The following is a 23,905-nucleotide window of genomic DNA, read 5'->3' as shown; positions in this document are numbered from 1 at the left end:
TAAAAGGCTTATTTAAATTAATGGGTATTTTCTAAAAGGCTTATTTAAATTAATGGGTATTTCTCGAAAGGTTTATTTAAATTAATGGGTATTTCTTAAAGGTTTATTTAAATTATTAGGTGTGTTTCTTGAAAGGTTTATTTAAATTATTAGGTATAACTTGAAAAGTTCACTGTGCTTCCAAAGAGGTCTGGGTTGCTCCTTGTGGTCATAAATAACTTGGGAAATAGGACAAGCAGTGTCTTGTTGATAGGAAGCCATTCAGGAAAGTAAGGATTAGGTAATAAATTGGCAGATGTAATTCAGTGGTGATAAATCTGATGTAATTCAGAGTAGATAAATGTAGAGTGGTGCATATAATTTCATATATAAAATGATGGGCTGACCCTTAACACTGGGGAATGAAATACTGCCACAGAAGTGTCAGTTCCACAGGGATCAAAAAGCAGATGGAGCATTAAGAAGTATTAGGAAGGAAATAGGAGACAAACCAGGGCATAACTATGAAACTGTATAAATCAATGGTGATCCCACATCTTCAGTTCTCTGTGGTTTTTTTCTGGTCATTCATCCCAAGAGATACAAAAGACTTGGAAAAGCCTCAAAGAGAGGCAGGGGGAATAATGAAAAGGTATGGAATAGCTGCTGCACAAGGGTCAGTGGAATGAGCTGGAGCTCAGCCTGGAGAAGAGGCAGCTGAAAGAAGGTGGTAAAAATCTGTAGGATAATGATCCGCATGGGAAGGTGGGTACAGACAGACTTGCTGATTTCCTCAGCTGCAAGATTGGAGGAGCAACAACTGAAACCAGTAAAATCCAGGTTTAGAGCAAAAAAAAAAAGGTGCCTTTTTGTGCAACAAATAGCAGCCCCTGGAGTTCCTTGCCAGTGGGTGTTTTAGGAACAACACTGAGGCAGGGATATGGGACATCCCCGTATCCAAGTGGGGTGATTGGACACGTTTGTGAAAAATGAGTTATTGGAGGGTTGTTACTCCACAGAAATTGCCTGTAACTTAGGAAGTGTCTGAGTTTGGAATCATGGAAGTGTTGGGGTGATTGCCATCCCTGCTCTCGTTCCTCCCTAGGGGTCATTGTTAAGATGAAATGGGATGCTGAGCTAAATGGCCAGAACTGTCCTAATATTAGGAAGTTGTGTAGGTAGTAATAAACTTACAGTGCAGTTTCAGAGGAGACTGTATAAATCACATAATGCAAATAATGTGCATATGCATTAACCTAATGGAGCTTATAAACCTATTTGATCTGGGCTGTCTGCCCCAGCCTCCATCCCTGAGACCCCTCTCAGTGTTAGGAGTGACATCTTCACCATCAGCAAGGGAGAACAGGGATCAGCCTGGTGGTAGTGCTTGTACTCTTGACTTATATTTTTGCATTTTTCCTCCTCTTGTGCTCCTCTCTGTCTCCTGCACTCTCCCCTAAAACTTTCTGGTGTGTCCACCCATTTCTCCTGCTCTTGGTCACCTTTTTAACAGTTCTTCACCTCTAGTCAGTGTTTGTTGTCAGTCAAACCAAACAGAACTTTGCCCTTTTGTGTGGCTCCTCAGGATTGACAGAGCCAGTCAGGGATCAGTGTGGTGAAGCTCTGGAAAGCCCCAAGTGCAGTAATTACCTTCATGAAAAGGTAGAACGTGGCTCAGTGGTTCCTGTTCTCGGTGCTGCTTGGAAGTGTGGAGGGGTTGGAAGCTGGTTACAGGTTAATGACACCTTTGCCAGGTCTGTGGTCAGCTGCTGGAGCCAGTGAAGGTAAATAAGAGCATCCCCTGCCTTTAGTGTTTTGTGGAACACTTGGAGGATAAAGCATCAGCAAACTGTAGTTCTTTCATTTCTGGCAATAAGATCTGTGTGGGGATTCCAGCTCTGGGGCTCCCCAGCATAAGGATGTGGAGCTGCTGGAGTGAGTCCAGAGGAGGTCATGGAGATGCTCCAAGGGCTGGAGTCCCTCTGCTCTGGAGCCAGGCTGGGAGAGCTGGGGGTGTTCACCTGGAAAAGGGGAGGCTCCAGGGAGACCTGAGAGCCCCTTCCAGTGACTAAAGGAGCTCCAGGAGAGCTGGAGAGGGACTTTGGACAAGGGCCTGGAGGGACAGGACAAGGGGAATGGCTTCCCACTGCCAGAGTGCAGGATTGGATGGGATATTGGGAAGGAATTCCTGGCTGTGAGGGTGGTGAGGCCCTGGCACAGGTTGCCCAGAGAAGCTGTGGCTGCCTCATCCATGGAAGTGTTCAAGGCCAGGTTGGACTTGGAGCTTGGAGCAACCTGGTCTAGTGGAAGGTGTCCCTGACCTTGGCAGGGGGGTTGGAACTAAATGATCTTTAAGGTCTTTTCCAACCTAAACCGTTCCACGGTTCTGTGATTTAATCATGTTTTGGTTTAGATGCATTGACTCCACCTGCAAGAATCCTGCCGTACCTTTTCCGAATCCCAGTTTAGAAAACACCTGGAATGCTTCCAAGCCATCCCTGCATATTTTATTTCCATTACCTTGTACCCAGGGGATCCCCAAAGCCTCCCCTGGGCACAGGACACTGCTAAGCTTGGATCTGGTGTGGGCCAGAGTCACTAAAACCAAGGCACCAAGAGGTGCTGCCAGTTCAGCGCTTCCCGTGCTTCCAGCGAGACCAGCGTAGGCGTCTCGTGAACTCTTGCTTAAAAATACCTCTATTATTTTCAACAAATTTCACTTTATCTTACCTTACTTTTCAGCACAATGTCTGGAACTGATGATTTTTCGGTAAGTAACAGTTTTTCTTTCCTGAAGATCAGCCAGTTGTGTTCCTTCTTTCTAAAAGCTGACATAGTTTTTGGAGGAGAAGGGGAGCTGACAGCTGAGAGGTGATTTCCTCTGTTCTGCAGTCGCGGTGTTTTCCTTCTGGGTAAATGTAGCAATCCCTGGACTAAACACTGGAAGCTGCTGGGTGCCTCGAGGGTTCTCTTCTGTGACATTAACAACGGAGCTGTGCTTTAAAGGCATCAGAGTAGCTGTAATGGAAACATAGGAAAATGTTCCCAGGTTTGTGCTGCAATTGCTTGTTGTTCCGTGTGGTAGGTGGCCTTTTGTCCTTGGATTTCTAACTGTGGCATGTCAGAATGCCCTGTGCTACCTTAGTGACAGAACCTGCACAAGGATGAATGTAACCATGTCTGTGCAGCCACAGAGAGCTCTTCTTCTCCCGTTTGGGCACGCGGTGGGCGGGATGTCTGCAGCTGGGAATTCCGGTCGGCACGTTCCGCTCTCGCCGTTCCGCTCTCACCGGCGCTTTGTCTTCCAGTTGGCAGATGCTTTACCAGACCAGTCGCCTGCTAAAACCTCCAAAGTGAGCAGCTCCAAGCCTGGCCAGCAGCCCGGGCAGCCTCCGCAGGGCTGGCCGGCTTCCAACCCTTGGAATAACCCCAGCGCCCCCCCTATGACACCGACGGGACTGCCACCAAACACATCCGCTTCCAGCGTGCCCTTCGGACCTCCTCCCACGGGAATGTATCCTTCAATGCCCCCGGGACCGCCTGCTCCATTTCCTCCTCCTCCTACCGGACCCTCCTGCCCTCCTCCTGGTGGTCCATATCCACCCCCAACTGTGCCAGGTCCTGTCCCGCCAGGGCAGTATCCGCCACCAAATATGCCCTTTCCAGAGCTTCCAAGACCTTACGGAGGTCCAACAGAGCCAGCTGCGCCTCCTGCTCCTGTTGGGCCATGGGGATCCATGCCCTCCGGAGCATGGGGACCAACAATGGGAGGGCAGTATCCTGCTCCCAGCATGCCATATCCACCCCCTGGGCCATATTCCGCTCCTACCCAGACTCCAGGGGCTGCGCCGACGGTGCCGTGGGGCACGGTCCCACCTGGAACGTGGGGACCTTCACCGCCAGGGCCATTTCCTCCACCCACAGGATCATATCCAGCTCCAGGACTATATCCTACGCCCCCTAATCCTTTTCAAGTGCCATCTGGTCCTGCTGGTGCTCCGTCAATGCCTGGTGGTCCCCATGTGAGTATTTAGTTTTGATCTTGAATTACTCTGAATTAATACTCGATTTTATAATTCAGTAGCACAAACCTGTTAGTGCAGGTAAGGAATTTGAGCACACCTGTGTTATTCCTGTAGTCAGTGGGATAACAGCCAACTTCTTAAAGATTATATATACTAGAATAGTGATATTATGTCAAGTTTTGGGGCATGTCTCTCATTATAGTGCTCTTCCACTACTTGGAAAGCCTCTAAAAGCCAAAAAAGGGGGGGAGAGGGGAAACCTTGTAATAATTTCGAAAATAAAAAGTGTTGCAGTCTCTTTTACCTAGAGAGGTTGCTTCTAAGGCACACAGGGAGAGGGTAACAAATTTATGAGCATGAATTTCTTCTTAATTAAGAATATTTATAACTGTGAATGAACTGCTGTGTGAAAAGCCTGTACTGACCATGAGTTATTGTCTCTTGCAGCCTTACCGTTGAACACATTCTGGGCAACAAAATACTGTAGTTTTCCACCTTCATCCACTACTTACAGAGATTTTTACAGTTTTTGTTTCAGTAATGTTTGGGGCTATGAAGAGTATTGCCTCTTGTATGTGCATCTGAGGTATGAAGGAGCAGTTTACATCAACTTACCTTGCTCATATGCTGGCGTAATTGTTCGGTTTAATAAAGTGAATTACAAAGAGAAGAAATCAACTAACATCTGTGGTTCTTACCTTGCAAGCATTCCTTGGAAAAACAAAACGGGAGTTGCCGTGTAAGGATTGTAAAGAATCAGGCCCATGGAGTCAAAAAAAAGTTAATTCTTAAATTTCCATTAATGCTTTAAGTCTTGTTGCCAGGCTCGTGCTGGCGACCGAACGGATGGATAGTCATATTTTGTCTATTTTCAGGTTATTCTAAAATGTCAATAAATAAGGTGTTTCAACATTTTAGTCAAGAAACCTAATTCCTGAACGTGCTACAGTAACTGTAACGAGACAGAGCATGTGAACTCCGAGGTTTTTCTCAGCATTTTGTACATAATCAAACCAATTCCTCAGTCTGGGACTACGGAGGAGAAGGAGCCGCGTTTGAGACCCTCGGTGTGACTTGTCAGCCACCGGGGGGTTGGTGTTCCCAAACAGGCTTTTCTGTGCAAGTGGAATAACCTGGATGTGCAGTTTTAACTTTGGATCAGCAAATGTGAGTTTTTGTGCATGCCAATGAGGACGTTCCCGTTGCCAGTTCTCATTCTGTGGTGGTTGGAAGCTTGGCTTGGTCCGTGTAAAGAGAAACCGATCCCCTCGTAGGTACTTCCCTGTTTCTGACCTGGGTTCTAGTCATTTCAAATTCTGACCTGGCTGCTGGGCTGTGCAAACCCAGCAGACTGTTTCGGATCCCTGGAAACTGAACTCGAGCTTAAAAGGTGAAAAAAAAAAAACCAACCCACCCTGACCATCCCCTTCCCAGCAGTTTTTGGCACGACGGTTCCGTCGGCTACAGAGATCCTTGTTGAGGACGAGGGGGGGTCTCTCCTTGGGGCTCTGCTGGATGTTATCCTGGGAGCAGCCCCCTGTTCTCACCTGGGTGTGTGCATACCTCACGGAGTCAGTGGAATTTGGGAGAGATTGAATGTCAGGAAGCCTGTGCACTGCTGTGTAGCTGCCCCCCCGGCCTCCGAAGGGGCGCTGCCGTGAGTTTTCGTGTTCTTGCCATATCTGTGCAAAGCACATCCAAGGGGTTTGCCAAGACACAGCCACGTGTCAGCCAGGAGTCCTGGCCCTCTTGGTGGTACTTCATGGCCTGGGCTTGGGCCACAGACAGTTTGTTTCATCCCCAGCTGGGGGATCTCCTAACTTAGCCTCTGTGGGTAGAATTAGGAACAGATTTTCGCTTCACATGGTAGCTCATTAGGGAGTCTTTGTATCATGGAACTGTGAAAATGAGTTTAATTCTCTTCCAGTACCTTCGTGGCTTCCCGCATGCATGTGATGGACATCTTAAAAACACGTGGGTTGACCTGGTGGTGACTCTTGTTGGTAGTTGTAGCCTTTATGGCAAAATCCTACAGTATTTGTGCAGGAGGAAGCAGCCAGCTGAGCTATGCCTGTTTTAATCTAATGTCATGAAAACTGATAGCAAAGGAATGTGCATTTTTTGTTTTAGGAAGGCAATACTGGAGCTGAACAAAAATACTTAACATTTCAACTTAAAACCCAGCAACTTAACCTTAGGAATAGGAACCAAAAGTACGAGTCTCCACTAACCTTTAAACAAACCCCAGTTGCCCCCCCCCAAGCAGTCTTGGCTTAGATCTTGGCAAGACTAACTAAAAACTAACATGAGAAACATGGACTGCATTTGCTGAAGTGCTTTTTTGATACCTGCAGCCTTAGAGTATAAATCAATGTAATGAAAACACATTTATTCCAAATGAATGGATCATGCAGTAGCAGCACTCCAGCTGGAATTGCACTGGCCGTATGTCTCTGCAGGGAATGGGAAGAGGTAGGAAAGCAAAAGTAGCAAGTAATGCTTTTTGGAAAGGGGTTTTGTAAAAGTAACTAGACTTCTAGGTTCTTCCTGAAATAGGCAGGATTTATTACTGGAACATTTAGGCTAAAATTCAATATATATGGGATGTTTTTCAATGTATATTCGTATTTCTTGAGGTCATGAAAACTGTTTCATAACCCCTTTGTTTTTGTGAGCAGAGTTCTTTGCATAGCAGTGAAAAGGGTATTTCCTGTTAATCTATTGTGTAAAAACTCAAGGTGTCACTATATACCGTGTAGTAACTTTATCACATGTTATGTCAAGTGTGAGCAACTTCTGGCCTGAAGCTTTTGCAATGGAATTTGTACATTTCTATGCATCATTTGAGTTCAACTGCTGAGAAGTTCGTTTTGACTTGTGCTTTGAGGTTGACATACTGCATTTGTTTACAATACAGAATATAAGCAATCACATCTTTAAAGTATAGATTATCACCTGCTGCTGTATTTTCTTTAGATGAAACAAATATTGCTGTATGATAGTGAGAAGCTATAAATACAGGATTTGATATTTTTTTGAAAATGCTGTCACTTTTGTATAAGATTAGACATTAAACGTATTTTCAAGACTGTTGTGTTCACTGTTTTTCAATTCCTGCTTTTGACATGCCTGTGTAGACTTTTGCCTTGAATGAATAGTAAAAATAGGACATCCTTGATTTTGCAAAGCCTGAATATAAAATCAGAATTACTTGACTTCTGTGAGTGTTTTTCCTCTTCCTTTTTTTGTGATTTTTGCAGCCTGTAAAAAAGGGATATTAAATGTGGATGTGACCATGGCTCTGGTGTAGCATGTCAGCCTCAGGTGTTGCATGTTCACAAATTCTTTAGTGATTAAGAGAGAAAGGATCTGGTCTTGCTTGTTCCAGAGGAGGAGTGGGACTGTTTTTCACCTGTGAAGAGTCTGGTGTGTGTTTTCCCTGCCTCTGAACAATTCCTGTGCTGGATTGGCCCACGTGGATGTGGTAAGTGACCCCCAGCCCGGTGTTTTTATACACTTGTCAGGAGTTTGATGGGATAGGGTGGATAACACAGACTCCAGGACTTGGCATTGATGTGAACTCCCAAGTTTGGGCATCACTCGTGATTACATTTCCACAGAGAGGCTTGCAGGGCAGTTCACACTGAGCTGGCCAGTGCTGCTGCCTTTGCTCACACCTTCACCCTCCCAGGGAGGTAAAAATGGCAGCAGTGAAGAGTGGAAACAAAATTATTTACCCACTTGAAGGCTTGAGAACAAGCTCTTCTTAGACCATGGTCCAGAAGTGATCCTTACATCTGTGAACAGAACAGTGCAATGTGTGCCCAGTGCTTTATCCTGACTTCAGCTGTGGGATTCTCCATTCCTCTGGATTCCTCAGATGAGTTGTCTCTGCAACTCCTGTGCATTGGTAGAGATGAAACATGGGCATCCTGATCCAGCTGTGTTAATTGCTGGTGCCCTGCAAACGCAAAACACTTGGATTGAATATTTTAGGGGGGATCAAGTCCTAGGAGGATCAGCTGAAGGAGCTGGGGGGGCTCAGCCTGGAGAAAAGGAGGCTCAGGGGGGACCTTCTGGCTCTGCAACTCCCTGACAGGAGGGGGGAACTGGGGGGGGGGGTTGGGCTCTGCTCCCAGGGAACAAGGGGCAGGACGAGAGGAAACGACACTGAGTTGTGCCAGGAGAGGTTTGGATTGGATATCAGGAAAATTTCTACACTCTAAGAATGGTGGGACATTGGCACAAACTGTCCAGGGCAGTGGTGGAGTCCCCAGTCCCTGGAGGGATTTAAAAGCTGTGTGGATGTGGCACTTGGGGACATGGGATAGTGGTGGGCTTGGCAGTGCTGGGGGAACAGTTGGACTCAATGGTCTCCGAGGGTTTTTCCCATCTTAATGATTCAATGATTCTGAGTGATATTTATGTACATAATTCTTAGGAGAGGTTTGGAAAAACCATTCCAGGGGGTCTTGCCAAGTGGTGAGTGCAGAGTTAGACCACGGTGTAGGATGTGTTAGTTCTGCTCTCCTGTTGTGAAGGCAGCTGCCCCAAGTCTCTGCAGCCAAGTCCAGACCCATTTCTGTGCACGGGCTTTGCCATGGGTTCACTGACCAGCCTGTCCAAACTGCCTCCACACTGTCCAGAGGGAGGGGTGGCGACCATGGAATCACAGAGTGGTTTGGATTGGAAGGGACCTTAAAGATCATCTCATTCCAACCCCCCTGTCGTGGGCAGGGACACCTTCCCCCTTAAAGGGAAGGTTGCCCTGAGTCTCTGTGCTGTGAGAACCCTTTGGCATCTAAGGAAGGATGAAATGTCCCATACCTATTTTCATTAATATTGGCTTGCCTGTTTCTAAGTTAAGCACAAAATTCCAGTTGTTGGGGTGCAGTTCCCTACACACCAAACAGCTGTTGTTCTCCAGGCACTGGCATGTTGGGTGTCATCTGGCAAATCAAGAAATGCAAGTTCCAACTTTCATATAAAGCCTCCAGTCAGCTCATCCATGCTGGAGGAATAACTGTCACCGCGTTACACACCAGGGTGTGCTCACCCCTGGGGAATGATCCCGAGTGGACTTGGACCTGGATGTGCTCCGTGGGTGGATGGAGGTATTTGTGGCACCGGGGGTGTGCTCTGCACTCACTGCCCCAGCTCCACCCAGAGCCACTGATCCCTGTGGATCCCTGTGTGTGTGCTGCTGCTTGGGCAGAGCTCGTGGTACTGAGGGTCATGGTCTAAAAGGGGTGATGGCTCCATGGATATCATACTTCCATATTTCACTCAGTATTGGTCCAGTTTTCCCATTTCCAAGGTAGCTGTAGCGGGAGCACCTGCTGTAACTTCCCCTCTGCTCTCACAGTTCAGTGGAATTTGAGTGAACTAAAAACACCCCTGCTCGTAAGTTGGTAACAGCGAGGTAACATCTGTTTGGTCACTTCTCCCTGCAGGATCTCTCAGGGATGTTGAAAGCAGGTTTCCCTGTGTGGCTGCCCCATCCCTGGAAGTGCCCAAGGCCAGGTTGACCAGAGCTTGGAACAACCTGGGATAATGGAAGGTGTCCCTGCCCATGGAGAGCAGGTGGAGTAGGTGGTCTTTAAGGTCCCTTCCAACCCAAACCATTCCATGGTTCTGTGATACTTTTGTTTCGGAGATTCACTGATTGTTCGAGTTGTCCCACTTGATGACAGGGAAGGCAGGAGAACCAGGACTTTGTATCCTCTGTGCAGCAGATCATGAGTTACGATACAGCTAAATTACAAGTTACACCCAGATAAGTGAGCAGGGATAGTCAGTGTAGCAGTAGAGCACTGCAGTTCCCTGTTATCACTCTCCAAAGGGAACCCTCCCTGTTAAATGAGAGGCGGGGAGATAAAATCACGAAGCCTGTGGTCCAGCTTTCTCACGGCAGGGAAGGGCTGTGCTGAGCAGTCACTGGCACACCTCCTCCTCATGTTGTCTGCACAAGATCTTCCCTGCTCTTGCAGATTCGTGTACTTGTGATTAGGGGAGGCAATTATTGTAGCAATGAACCCTCAAACTCCTGCATCAATCTGCGCTGTCAGTCACTGAATTTGTCTTGGCAGCGGTGATGGCTTGATAAACATCTCCCTGTCGCTCCCCCTCTTCCCTCTGCCACCACCACAGTTACCTCTAAGACAGGTGCCTTCTTGGATTTAACCCTGAGTGGAGCAGAGCACAAGGCTGCTGCAGAGTGGTGTGAGTGGGGCCATGGCCTTGGGGAGAGCCTTGGATTGGGCTGTTTGTCAGAGGGAGGAAGCTCATCCAGAGGAGGAGCAGGAGCACAACTCCACCATCAGCATTTCGTTTCCTGCTCCTCAGAGGAACTCATTTCTTTAAGCTAGAGAGGGATCCTGGAGAGCATGAGCTGTTTAAATTATTAAAGGTTGGACCTTTGCCCAGACAAGCTGTGGCTGCCCCATCCCTGGAAGTTTTCAAGGCCGGATTGGACAGGGCTTGAAGCAACCTGGGATAGTGGAAGGTGTCCCTGCCCATGACAAAGGGTGGAATGAGATGGGCTTTAAGGTCCCTTCCAGCCCCAGCCATTCTGTGGGTACCCTGCTGTGCCTTGTCCTGTTACTGTCACTGTTCCCAGTGACATTTAGGCTGGAGCTGGGGTCCTCAGTGTGAAATGGGGGGAATTACTTTTAGGTTTTAAGAGGAAAACTTCCTGTTCGGGGTGGAGACCGTGTTCTAAAGCAAAGACCAGCTCGTGGTGCTGCCAAGTCTGGGTGATGGGATGAGCTTAAGTGAGAGGGTCGGACCAGAAACAAGGAGAAACTTTCCCCTTGAGGACAATCCAACATTAGGTTATGTGGTCTCCATCCTTGGAGGCTTTGAAGGCCAGCTGGATAAAACCTGAGCAGCCCAGGCTGGCTTTAGATCTGGCCCTGCTCCAAAAGGGAATTAGGAACCTCCTGGTGTTCCTTCCCACCAGAATCACCCCATGGCTCTTAAGAAATTCACTTTGTTCTGTGCCTGATTAAAAGCAAACATGGAATTTAGCCCTTCTCAAGATAAATTCAAAAGGTGACAAATGACACTTTATTTCATTCGTGACTTCCTGGGCTTGGCATGAATGAGGAAAGGCCTGAAGCTGTGTCAGGGGAGGTTTAGGTTGGATATTAGGAAAAGATTCTTTACCCAGAGGGTGGTTGGGCACTGAATAGTCTCCCCAGGGCAGTGGGCACGGCCCCAAGGCTCCCAGGGCTCCAGGAATGTTTGGACAAAGCTCTCAGGGACCGGGTGGGATTGTTGGGGTGTCCTGTGCAGGGCCAGGAGTTGGACTGGATGATCCTTGTGGTCCTTTCCAACTCAGGATATTCTGTGATTCCTCTGGCTCATGAATGCAGTGTTGTCCTGGGGTAGATCTGGGGCTTCTGGTGGGAACCCAGTGTCTGCTACAAGGGGCATTTATCAGGATGCTCCACTTCACTAAGCTGTTAAAGGATAATTAAAAGTAAAACTGTACTATGGTACCTTTTCACAAGAACCTGCTTAGTTTGCATGATGTGAAAAGCTTTATATTATAGTGCTTTGTGTGACAGAAATGGTTCAGAGGGGTTGTGAATCCCCAGCTTTCCAGTTTGCCTGTATTCCCATCAGTTACAGGCAACACCCTCTGGCACAGAGAAGGTGGTAGAATAACTTAAAATTTGCTGAAAGTGGGAAGAATTAATGCTTTAATACCCTGGTGCTGTTCTCACTGGACACTGGGCTGTGTAAGGCAGGAGTTCATCGAAGTTCCTCGAGGAGACAGAGTTGTTTATCCTGGAAGTTTTTAATTCAGGCACTCCAAAGTCTCAGCAGCTTCCACTTCAGGCTTTCATGTTTGCATTTCAACCTGGATTTTGTCCTGTTTTCCCACTTGGAAGACCAAGTGTGAGCAACACCACGTAACCTGGAAGACGAGGGTGATCACATCCATAGGTCTGAGCTGCCTGGTTGTGATCCTTGCCTTGATGCTCCTCTCCTGGGTGTCAGAGTAAGGAGCTGCTAAAAAGAGAGTGGGAATGGAGAGACACCGAGCAAAACCCGCTCTGAGCAGGCCAAAAAAAAATTAAGATGTTGGAAAAAAGAGCTGGTGAGTTCTGTGTAAAAGCCAAGCCCGATGTGGTCCCTCTGGACTTTGCTCTCCACCATCCTGCTCATCAGCAGAGGGCACTGCTGCTGCTCCACTTCCCCTGGCAAGGCCTCCAGGCAGAGATGGTTGTATCCCGTATGAATTATTTTTAACACTGAACTTGATAAAAAAAATGAGGAAAACAACATTTCAGTGACTCTCTTGCATCTTTGCATGTGCTTTATTGCGCTGCCTGAGGTCTGACTGCTGCAGGAGGAACACAAACACTGTGCATGGGGTTTAAATCTGAGCCCTGTTTAGTGTAAGGTTTCATAGGAGAATGAATTTCTGTGCTCTGCAAACGGGAAAGAAGGGAAGGGACTCCTGCAAAGCTCTTCCCTTTCCATCTCTCCTGTTCTCCCGAGCTATTACAAAAGCCACCCACTGAGGTGGGACTTGATGGTCTCAAAGGTCTTTTCCAACCTCGATGAGTCTATGATTGTTGTGTAATAAAGTTATTTTAAACTCCTCAGAGTGGGTGATATTGCAGCTTTCTGCATGTCCCATCAGAGATGTCCTAAATGTTGTTTGTAGTGCCACAAATAATGCAAACATATCTCTCTCTTTCTTTGGTGACAGGCTGAGCTGTCCTGGCTTTCTTTGACACTCATATTTTCTTCCCAGCCCCGTGTGCTCAGTGTGGTGTCACACAGGGGTTTTACTCTCCTCATGGAGCATCTTTCCCGTGGCAAAGCTGGATCTGGACAAGCTGGAGGCAACAAGCTGGCTGTGTGAGCCCTCCACCTGCCTCCTGGATCTCTGGGTGCTACACCCAAAGAGACAACTGGGGTTCACCCTCCCCTTGGTGGGTGTTGGTTTGAACTGATTCGATCCCCTCCTGCAGCACAGCACCATTCCTTTGGGCTTTTTAGGATAGATGAGTTTCTGTGAGGTTGGATGGGTCAGTTGTGTCTCTGGGCAAGCACAGAGAGTGGGCAAGAGAAGCACCAGGACCTCGGGTTTTGATGGTAAGAAGCCCCAGGGGTGTTTCACCCCGTCTGCTCAGGAGTTTGGGGTCACTGCAGGAGTTTCTCATCCAGTTATTTAATAACATTTGGATGAAGGATCCTCCTTAAGGACCTCTGGGCATCAGTCTGCACAGAGGTTTGTGCAGCAGAGGAGGATGTAATTACTGTGAAGTTTGGAGCCGGGGGGGGGGGGGGGGGTGGGGGGTGGGGGATTTGAGAACTTTTGTAAATCTCTGTTGACACAATTTGCTACATGACTCATTTAACACTTGAAAAGCAACTTAGTGCTCAGACCAGCACCACAGTGCTTCTCATTTCTTCAACTTTAATAATATAAAAGCTTCAAACTGTAGCAGGGTTTTGCTCATCTGCAGCATCAGGGTTAGGAGCTGGGTGAAGCTTTTTGGGGCAGAATGGACTGGACTTGCTGTTCTCCTGGCAGGGTCAGAGCCAGAGGGGACTGGATGAGCTGCAGTTTCACACCAGTGAAACTCCCCTGTTTTCCAGGAGGAGGGGGAAGCTGCAAAGGCAGGAGTTTTGCTTTGTGCTTTATAAAGAGAGAATAAAAGGAAGATAAAGAAAGCGAGGCCAGACTTGCTGGTACATGTGAGCAGCAGGGGTGGGGCTGCGAGATCTGGACTCTTTATCAGCTGATTTTGCCTTTCTTTACCATCAAACTTGAGTTACTGAAGGTCTCAACCTTCCTCTCATGGAGTTTTTCACCAGTGCTGGGGCAAGGTGATGTTTGGAGAGGGGGAGGTGAGTGGTGCAGCCAAGGGAGCTCTGGAATGGGCCATTCAATTCCCTGTTCTCAGAAGTCCTGGAAGGACATTGCACAAGTCTGGCAGGTCATGCAGGAGATTCCTGAAGATTCCTGTTGCCTGATTTTGCAGCAATGCCCTTTTTTATTGCTGAGGAGAGTTGGAGGTGACTCAGCCACTGGAATGCGGGGCTGAGAGTGCAATAACCCCTGGGGGAGGTGCAGTGTGGAGCTCCACAGAGGCACCTGAGGCACTGGGAACGTCTTTCCTGGCTCTGAGGAAGGAGGTGGCATTGTCACTGTTCCCATTCCCCAGCCTGGGATGTCCCACAGGGAGGAAGGAGAGATGATGGCCGAGTTTAACACTTTGAGATTGTGCCAAGCTCGGCCTCAGTGGCAGATCTGCAGCCCAAACATTGCACAGGGGGGGTGCTGCCAGCTCCAAACACGAGTCAGGCCACAGAAAATCATGAGACTGAGACAATCATGTGGATGTGGGTTGTTCTGCTCTGTGAAGGGAAGTGGGTCTCTTGTGCCATCGAGCTTCTTGCCCTCTAGTTTGATTTTCTTCAAGTTAATTTATGATCAAACAGAGAAGAGCAGCTTTCTGGTTATCAAATTCCACTAAATAGTTTGAAATTGCTGCTTTAAGGTTATTTAACTTCACAGAGTTTGATTATCCGTTGAGGTGGAGTCTTTTGCCTCTGGGAGACTGAGTATCCACAAGAACAGAAGATGCAGAAGACACTAACTCCTGGTGTAAGTCAGCATAAAGGGCACTGAGACCAAGTGAAGGGTGGATAATTCTGAGTTGGAACTGCAAACTCATTTATACGTGACCACAGGTCGAGGCCTGAGTGCCTTGGGGACCCAGAGTTGGTGGGTGAGTTACCCCCAGTCCTGGACTGACCCTGAGGCCATTGTGCAACTGAGATAATTAGCTCATCTCTGGCCTAATTGCTGGATCTTACAGGTCTTTTCCACCCTCAGTAATTCTGTGATCCCATGATTCTGAGGCCGTTTGTTGTGAGCCGCTTGCTCGCTTTACCCCGGTGGGATGGGCAGAGGATTGGAAGGGTAGAAGTAAAAAAACTCATTGGCTGAGATAAAGACAATTTAATAGGGAAAGCAAAAGCCACCCACAAGTGGACAAAACAGGGAATTCATTCCCTGCTTCCCACGGGCAGGCAGGGGCTCAGCCATCCCCAGGAAAGCAGGAATCCAACATGCAACGGTGACTTGGGAGGACAAACGGCATCATTCCAAACATCCCCCCTTTCCTCCTTCTTACCCCAACTTCACATGCTGAGCATGACACCACACAGCATGGAATATCCCTTGGATCAGCCAGCTGGAGTCACGTGTGTCCCATCCCAGCCTCCCTGCCGGTAGGGTGGGGCGAGGAGCAGAGAATCCATGTGTAAGCACTGCTCAGCAAGAACCAAAACATCCCTGTGTTACCAAAATTCTTTCAAACAGAAACACAAACCACAGCCCTCTACCAGCTCCAGGGAAGAACATTAACTCTCCCCCAGCCAAACCCAGCCAACGTTACATATCACTCAGCCCTTGCTATTGGATAAGTGCTGGGCATTTTAAAATGGGGGGGAAGAAAATTGTGCTTAGAGACTGCGTTTGGCTGCAGTGAAGGGCACATCCCTAAGGAATGGGGTGTTCTGGCCAACCTGCCTCCCTGGGCCCTCCATCTCCCACCTCGTGGTTTTAAATTGTCTGTGGCGCTGAGCGGGGCTGCATTTTACCCTGAGAGTCTCTAAAGCAAACAGGATAATTAGGAGTGCCTTAAAAAAAAAAAATAAAAAATTCAAACCCACAGAATATGCCCATTTTTTAAGGCATGACTAAATTCTTCATCCACTTTTGAAGAGCAGCCAGCCCGGGGTTGCTCGACCGGGCATCCCAACGCTGCGAGTGAGGGATGGGATCACTGGGTGTTCCTGCCCTGCCCTGCCCACTCAGAGCTCTGGCAATAAACCAGCTGCTCGCTTTTCCCAATCCCGAGAGGCAAAAGTGTAAAACCACAGTGGCCACACCTCGCTCAGGCCGTGTGAGTCACCACAGGGTGACTCAGATGACGTGGGGGCATCCTTGGACGTCTTGGCTCTGCGTGCAAAGGGCTCTCAGCAACCTCCCTGCCCCCCCCCCCCCCCGTGGATGCTGAATCACAGAATGATTTGGGTTGGAAGGGACCTTAAAGCCCATTTCATTCCAACCCCCTGCCATGGGCAAGGACACCTTCCACTAAATCAGGTTACTCCAAGCCCCATCCGACCTCACTCATTGTCCTCACTGCAGCTTGGGTTCATTTAAGTGAAGGAATTAGCTCACATTTTGATTTGTGTATTCACTGGCTTGTGGTCATATAATTTTTTAATACCATGTGTCTACTGCATAACTGGAAGCACAAAGTTTATGGCATTGGAGCTGGAAAAAAAGCCAGGCAAACGTTTTTGGTAAGTTTTGGAGCATTCAAGTGAAATCCTGAAAATAGCAATAGAGGCTTTTGATTGAAATCTCCCTCACCAAAGACATCTGGGAGGAGTCTTAGGGTGGAAGGGAAAAAGCTGTGCACTAAGGACAGCCTTGTCTGTGAAGGCAGAAGTCACCAGTACCTGAAACCATAGAATCACAGAATCTTTTAGGTTGGAAAAGCCCTCTATGATCATCGAGTCCAGCCATTCCCCCAGCACTGCCAAGGCCACTACTAACCCATGTCCCCAGGTGCCACATCCCACATGGCTTTGAAATCCCTCCAGGGATGGGGACTCCACCACTGCCCTGAGCAGCCAGTTCCAATGCCTGTCCAATGATCACCCTTCCAGTGAAGAAATTTTTCCAAACATCCAATCTAACCCTCCCCTGGTGCAACCTGAGGCAGTTTCCTCTTGTCCCATTAAAACTTGCTCATAAACACTTGGTGCCTCTCACTTTAATCCACTTGTGCACCTGGTTCATGTCCTCTCAGAAAGGCTGTTTTAGGGAGGTGCTGGCACAAGGACTTGCAGGGTCCTTTTGAAGAAGAGAGATCTCCTTCTACCGGTGTTACAGGCTCAGGAAGCTCCAGATCCTCACGCCATTTATCAGGGATCCTTCAGCAGAACTGGCTTAAATCCTCTCTGGGTCCCTTTACCCTAAAACACCCCCCAAGACATCGTGGTGTCTATTCACTGTGGGGTGGGTTGGGTGCTGTGAGAGGCAAGTGAAGAAACACTCCCTGATTAAGTATATTTCTTATACACTAATACACTTAATATATATTAAGTATATAATATGTATACTTAATTCCTGAAATTAAGGAATATATACTTTATATATATTAATATATTAATATATTAATATAATAATTATATTAATATTATAGTAAAATATATTATATTTCATTAAAATATAATATATAACAATATATTAATATAATAACATATTAATATATACTTAATTCCCTGAAATACTTAATTCCCAACCACTCCCACAGACATTTTTACACACTTAAGTTTGGTCTGAATCCCTGTGACAAGTATTACACAAAGCTGAAGGATGTTAAAATCCAGGCTGGTGCCCCAGTGGAGAGGAGGCTGCTATCTCTGAAGCCCAATGTTTTAGACAAGCAGAACTGAAACAGAATAATTTATACTAAAATTCATTTAGACCAAAGTCAACAGACTTTCCCTTTTTTTTTGAATATCAGCTGCAGTGTCAGCTAAACCCAGTAGTTCAGCTGCTGCCTTGAAGGAGCAGTTTCTACACCTGTAATGACACCAGTTAAAGGGTGGGTCCCTTAATGAACTTTGATCAGCCCTGAATTGGTCAGGCAGGTGGATTAGATGATCATTGTGGGTCTCTTCCAAACGAAATCTATTCTTTTCTATTCCATTCCATTTAACTCTTTTCTTTCTCTTTCTCTTCCCTTTCTCTTCCCCTTCTCCTTCCCTTCCCCCAGGAGCAGGGTGCAGCAGATCAGAATTGCAGCACAAAACCACCTTTTTCGTTTCCGTTGCTTTAAGCTGTGGGGCCCATTGAGCAAACTGGAGATGATTCACCCTCAACCTCAAATAAAACTGGGCTTGTTGAAATTCCAGCTGCCTCTTACAGCTTCCCAGAGCCCGTCCTCTGCCAGCCCCGAGGCTTTTTTTTTTTTTTTTCTCGGATTTTATTTTTGGTAGTTTCAGAGAGAAGCAGAAAACTTTCAAAGTGTAGAAGCCAATTTTGTGTTTTACTAAAGCTGAGGGGGAGGGGGGGGGAGTGGAGCCGCGACATGCACAGACAAATCTCTTGCAGGAACAAACACCGGGCAGTGACTCCAGGTGGGGAGGGAATCTCCCAGGGAAATGGGATCAAGCCGCGTGTGGAATGGACACGAGGAAACCAAGCGATTCCCTGTGGATTCCTCCCCCTCTCCCCGCCCTTGGTGGTGTCACCGCCTGATAAAGGGAAACAAGACGATGCCCCCGAGCTGTCACGGGTCTCCCCGGCGTGGGCACCCCGTGGGTGGCCGCTCCCGGTGCCCGCCCCATCCCCGCCCCTGCGGGTGGATCCCGCCGTGTCCCGGTGCGGGAGCCCAGAGACGCCGCGGGAGCCGCCGCACGCAGGTGAGGGGATGGGCCCCGGGGGCATCCCGGGGGGATTCTGGGGGGATAAGGCACACATATCCTCCAAAAGGATGGGTTGAGGGTGCGCTCGTCTCCCTGGGAGTGGGAGGTGGGACACGCGTGCCCTCCCAGGGCGGCCGTCCGGGATGCACAGAAAGCCCTTGGTGGTTTTGGGGGATGCTCGGGATAATGGTGGTGTGGGGACTATTAAGCAGCTACGAGGCTGTTTGCGACTCGCGGGGTGCGGGGTGGCCCTGCCCGTGCCCCAAAACCCACGAGGAGGGGTGGGAGGGAGTGTCGGTGCGCGGGAGGCTGCGGACGCCCGGACACACCCGGGAAAGGCGCTGCGGGAATAGCGCCGACGGGGAGAAAACCTGTGGTTCTTTCCCAAACAGAAGGTTTCCCACCTGGTGTGAATATAGGGAACACTCGGGGTGTTTTATGGACGTTGGCTGTGGGATGTTCCCTGCAGCCGATCCGCCCTCGGGTCGGGGAGAGCTCAGAGAACTGTGAGGGAGAGATCCAGGGAGTTCAGACTCGGCTGCCCAAATGCTGTTGCAAATTAGGGGACAAGTCTGGTGAGGAGGAGCTGGGGGGGCTCAACCTGGAGAAAAGGAGGCTCAGGAAGGACCTTATCACTCTCTACAACTCCCTGAAAGGAGGGTGGAGCCGGGGCGGGGGGGTGTCGGACTCTGCTCCCAGGGAACAAGGGACAGGACAAGAGGAAACGGCCTCAAGTTGTGTCAGAGAAGGTTTGGATTGGATATTAGGAAAAAATTCTTCACCAAAAGGGTTATCAAGCACTGGAACGGGCTGCCCAGGGCAGTGGTGGAGTCCCCATCCCTGGAGGGATTTAAAAGCCGTGTGGATGTGGCACTTGGGGACATGGGTCAGTGGTGGGCTTGGCAGTGCTGGGGGAACAGTTGGACTCAGCGATCTTGGAGGGCTTTTCCAACCTCAGTTATCCTGTCATTCTATGGAATACATTGTTGAGGCACTGCCGAAGAAGGTGGAAGAAAACCCCTTCCCGTGGCAGCAGGCAAAAAACCCACTGGAGCATTTCCAGAGAGCTGTATCCAAGGGCTCCAGTACTGCAGTGGCACAGAGAAGAGGGTCACCACCAGGCTCCAAGCTGGCAGCACCGTTTGGTGGCAGAGGATTACTGGGTTTTGAAGACTTTGGTTACAAATACCAAACTGGCCATCCCAGACCTGGCCAGGGAGACATGACACTCTTGCCACCCTGTCCCACTAGGGCTGAAGGGACCAAAACTACTTCTCCCTGAGGGGTTGCAGGAGAAAAGGGGGATCATGTGGGAACTTTCATCAGAGCAGCACCAAGCAAACCTGACCCATCTGGATCCATCCCAGGGAAGCTGTCAGGAGCTCTGTGTGCACCCCCAGCTCCACCTGGCAAACCAATGGCAAAGCCAAAGGCTTGAAAAGAACCCAGAAGGCAAATAAAACCCCTGGAAGATACAGGCTGCCCAAACACTCCGGGCTGCTGGATGCTGGTGGAGAGGCTGCCTTAAAAACCCCATGGGCTCAGGAGAATGAGTGTTTTACTGGCAAAGGGGTTGTTTGTGTGTTGTGAAACTTGGGGTTTTTTTATTCCTGAGGCCGGGCAGCCACATCTGCTGTGAGCTTTGTGCATCTGAATGTTGCTCTCAAAGAGAATTTGCCTTCTCTGTTTCCAATTTGGAATTTTCCTTTTCTCTCCCTGTTTCTGCCTCTCCCTTTTTTTTTTTTTTACCCCCCTCTTCTGCTATGAATGCTCCCTTTGATGGGAGGAACCCAGCTCAGGCTATTCCTGTGCACAGGCAGGTGTGTGTTTGGCCCTGCAGTGATGTGGTCTCATAACACTTGTAAAGCAGCTTTTATTCCATGGCCTGGAATGGCCAGTGTGTCCCTCCTCTGGTGCCCTCCAGCCAGTATGGAGAAATTGTGGATACACCAGAGGAGAAAGGGGACCTGTATCCATGGCTGCCACCCTCCTCTCAGCATTCCAGGCCTCCACCCTGCATGTTGTGGGGTGGCTGCATGTCTCTGATGTGCTATGCTGGATTTTTAGCCCCAACACAGCTCCTGTTCCCTGCTTCAGCCCCCCCCAGGGATTCTGTTTTTCATGGGAATCTTTTCCCGGATGGTGCCTCAGGGCTGGGGAAGTGAATAACACTGGCAGTGTTGTAAGTCCAGTGGTGGGTTTTATCCTGAGAGCATCTGGGCTGGATTCACCCCCGAGTGTTCAGGCTGCTCATGGCAGTGACCCCCATTTATCCCACAGGTATCCGACCAGGATTTGTCCCGTGGCACCGGAGCTCTCGGCTCTGACAGGCAGGTACGTGATGGGAACTTTACAATTTCCAACAATTGCTGCTGTAAACTGTAAGTCTCTTCAAAAATCTCTGTTTTTCGGATGGTGCTTGTCAAAGGTGACTGAAACACCCTCTGTCCTTTTGTTTCAGGAAAAATGTCGGACGGTTTCTCCGTGAGTATGGATTTCTTGAAAAAAAGAAAGGGGGGGGGAGGCCTGGAGTGTTGCCTTGAAGTAGGAACCTCTGGAAAGGATGGGAACATGTCCTTGCTAACCCGTGTAAATCCCAAAATCCACTCAAGTTACATCAAGTTACTTACTGGTTTCTGGAAACCCCAGCCCAGGCACTCCCCTGGGGAGCAGTTTAGAGTCGAGCTCTTGCCCTGGGACACGCTGCAGGCTAAAAAGGGATGGATGTTGGAGAACTCAACCTGATCCCAGGATGACTCTCCCCACCTAACCCTGCTCCTCTCCCTCTGTCCCCAGTTATCTGATGCCTTGTCCAACAGCAACAACCCAGCCCCCTGTGCCAACCCAGCCCAGGGCTGGCCGGCCTGGGGGAACCAGCCACCGGCCCCTGGGGCGTTCCCGGCGTATCCCGGAGCACCAGGGGCCTACCCTGGAGCACCAGGGGCCTACCCTGGAGCACCGGGAGCGTATCCAGGAGCACCAGGAGCATATCCTGGAGCACCAGGAGGATATCCTGGAGCACCAGGAGCCTATCCTGGAGGACCAGCAGGACACGGAGCGTATCCAGGAGCACCGGGAGCACCTGGAGCATTCCCTGGAGGACCAGCAGCACCTGGGCCGGTTCCTGCCCCAGGACAACCACCCAGTGCCCCTGGATTTGGGCCTCCTCCTCCACAGGGAGGACCAGCTCCTCCAATGGTAACAGCTCCATCATATTATAAGGGTTTCTGTCTTCAGTGCCTGATTTTGCTTGGCCGTGGGAAGGACCTGGGGTTGGCTGTCTGGGGGATGGCAGGGGTGGGATTTGGCTTTTGACATGTTTTTTTGCTAACACAAAATCCCTGTTGTCTCCCAGAGAGTCCCCTTCGAGCTGCCCCTGCAGACAGGACTCGCCCCTCGGATGCTCATCACCATCACTGGGACTGTGAATCCCCATCCAAACAGGTACTGGGGGTGTCCAGCACTGGGGGTGAAGGGCTTTCCATGGAGCACTGCTGGGTGGAGCATGGGGGGCTGGAAGTTGCTTTCCATTCCTGAATAACACCTCTCTAGTGTACCATCAAATATTACACTAAATAAGGTGTGTAAATGCCCTGTTGATGCCCAACAGGGGGTGTGGGGTTTCCTTTCTGCTATTTTTGGGAAGCCTTTTAACAGAACCCAGGGCTTTTGTGGAAAAAGCAGTGAATCCATTATCATCCTGGCAGGTTTTCACTGGATTTCAAGAGAGGGAATGACGTTGCCTTCCACTTCAACCCTCGCTTCAACGAAGACCACAAGAAAGTCATCGTCTGCAATTCAAAGTTCCATGAAAACTGGGGGAAGGAGGAGAGGACAGCTCCCAGGTTTCCATTTGAAGCTGGAAAACCCTTCAAGGTACTAAAAAAACCCCATCCCAGCTCAGCCTCAGTGTGCCAGTAGCTCCGGGAGGGTTTGGGCAACAAGATCCATGTAAGGCCCTCGATGCTTTTGCGCAGGAATCAGCTCCCAGAGGTACCTCTGGGGCAGCCACCCCATGTGCTTCCCTGGCTGTCCAGCAGAGCAGGTCCTACAGCACCTTCCCAGCACTCTGATTCCCTTCTGCACCGCCCCACTTCTGTTATTCCCATGGATTGTGAAATCCTCCTCCTGTGCAGTTGTCCTGCAGCAGTTGTTGGACAGGTTTCTATAATGTGTTTTCCCCACTGGCATTCCTGAGTTTTTTCTCCTGCAGAGTAGGTTTACTCTGAGTTCTGCTTCGAGTGACTGGCATAGTCAGGAAGAGGAAGAAAGTGGGATAAAACACGGAGGAGGAAGAGCCCATCAGAGTTTTGGGGAAGGCAAAGGTCACTGGTGTTGCAGCTGAGAGTTGCCGCACCAGCTCCTCCACATGCCACGGGGCTGGACTCGGCTGGCAGCAGCCTCCAGCCAGTGCCAGCCCGCTCGAGTTTGTGGCTTAAAACCTCTCCTAGAACAAATCCAACGTGTTTTTTTTTTTTTTTTTTTCTGGCTGATTTTTTTTTTTTTTTATTTCAGCTCCAAATCCTCTGTGAGGTGGATCACTTCAAGGTGGCCGTCAATGACGCTCACTTGCTGCAGTACAACTTCCGCGAGAAGAGGCTGAACGAGGTCACCAAGCTCTGCATCGCGGGGGACATCACCCTCACCAGCGTCGTGCCCACCATGATTTAGCCAGGGGAGCACTCCATGCCCACTTAGTGCTCTTTTTGTGGTGTAACAAAAGTGCCTTCTCACGTGACTTCTTTGAAGCAATAAAACGTTTTCACAGGTAAAGTTTGTTTTCAATGAGATCTCCAAAAACGCGACACCCTCCGGGCCAGCTGAGTTCAACTGGGGAAGGAGCTGAATTCCTGCTGTAGAGACAGAGGAACAACAAGGAGCAGTTTGATTTCTACAGGCAGGAGCACTTGGGAAAGCAGCCTGTGGCATTCTGCCCTGTGAACTAGGGCAGCAATCCTCTAGGAAGCACTGCAAAACAGGGATAACTCGAGAGCCTCTGAGCCTGACCAGAACGAGGTATTTCAGGAGGGGGTTCAGAGGTGGAGGAAGGAAAATCTCTCCATTAGACTGTGGCTGGAAAAGTCCCCCCTCTCTGCTCCAAAGGCCCATCTGCACAGTTGGTGTCCCAAACCAGGGTGTCCCTGATTACTCCTCCCTCCCAAGGGAGATCCAATTCCTACAAGTGTTATGTGCTCCACGGAGCAGGTCACGAGCCCTGTGCTCCTCTCCACTCATCACTCCTGTGAGAGTCCAGACCGGTTTCAAGGGTGGGGAGGTTTATTGGCAAAGTTCACCTCGTGAGTCAGGCTAGTAAAAAAAGAAAACAGAAGTACATTCCCTCTGCTGTGAGTCATTCCAGCCTTGTCTGGAAAACAAGAACAGCTCAATGGCCACCACTGAAGTTTCCAAAGATCTCTTTG

General features: G+C 49.1%; 2 protein-coding genes across 3 annotated transcripts in view; both read left to right on the top strand.

Moving 5' to 3' along the window:
* The window catches only part of MAPK1IP1L (mitogen-activated protein kinase 1 interacting protein 1 like), a 12,392-nt gene extending 5,173 nt beyond the window's left edge, over positions 1–7,219 (top strand). Inside the window, exons 1-4 of one of the 2 annotated variants that reach the window (XM_027662554.1) lie at positions 114–1,763; positions 2,722–2,749; positions 3,288–4,001; positions 4,452–7,219. In XM_027662554.1, coding sequence (XP_027518355.1) covers positions 2,726–2,749; positions 3,288–4,001; positions 4,452–4,463 — 750 coding nt within the window. In that variant the 5' untranslated portion in view covers positions 114–1,763; positions 2,722–2,725 and the 3' untranslated portion in view covers positions 4,464–7,219. Of the gene's footprint in view, positions 1–113; positions 1,764–2,721; positions 2,750–3,287; positions 4,002–4,451 lie in introns of those variants that run through there. The other variant, XM_027662553.1, reaches the window with a different exon arrangement.
* An 11,205-nt stretch (positions 7,220–18,424) lies between these two features.
* Positions 18,425–23,255, top strand: LGALS3 (galectin 3). The gene is made up of 7 exons (XM_027662550.1): positions 18,425–18,482; positions 20,766–20,819; positions 20,947–20,969; positions 21,282–21,683; positions 21,841–21,929; positions 22,193–22,361; positions 23,001–23,255. The coding sequence occupies exons 3-7, from the start codon at positions 20,952–20,954 to the stop codon at positions 23,154–23,156; spliced, it is 834 nt and encodes a 277-aa protein (XP_027518351.1). The 5' UTR covers positions 18,425–18,482; positions 20,766–20,819; positions 20,947–20,951; the 3' UTR covers positions 23,157–23,255.
* Positions 23,256–23,905: the final 650 nt, after the last annotated feature.

Source organism: Corapipo altera, unplaced genomic scaffold, assembly GCF_003945725.1.
Source record: "Corapipo altera isolate COAL_440 unplaced genomic scaffold, ASM394572v1 169, whole genome shotgun sequence".
NCBI classification, from domain to species: Eukaryota; Metazoa; Chordata; class Aves; order Passeriformes; family Pipridae; genus Corapipo; species Corapipo altera.
This window is presented reverse-complemented; position numbering and strand designations above follow the sequence as displayed.

Excerpts from the sequence above, each read along its gene's own strand:
- LGALS3 (XM_027662550.1), top strand. Across the intron at positions 21,684-21,840 it reads GAGGACCAGCTCCTCCAATG|AGAGTCCCCTTCGAGCTGCC; the intron begins GTAACAGCTCCA and ends GTTGTCTCCCAG. Across the intron at positions 22,362-23,000 it reads AAGCTGGAAAACCCTTCAAG|CTCCAAATCCTCTGTGAGGT; the intron begins GTACTAAAAAAA and ends TTTTTATTTCAG.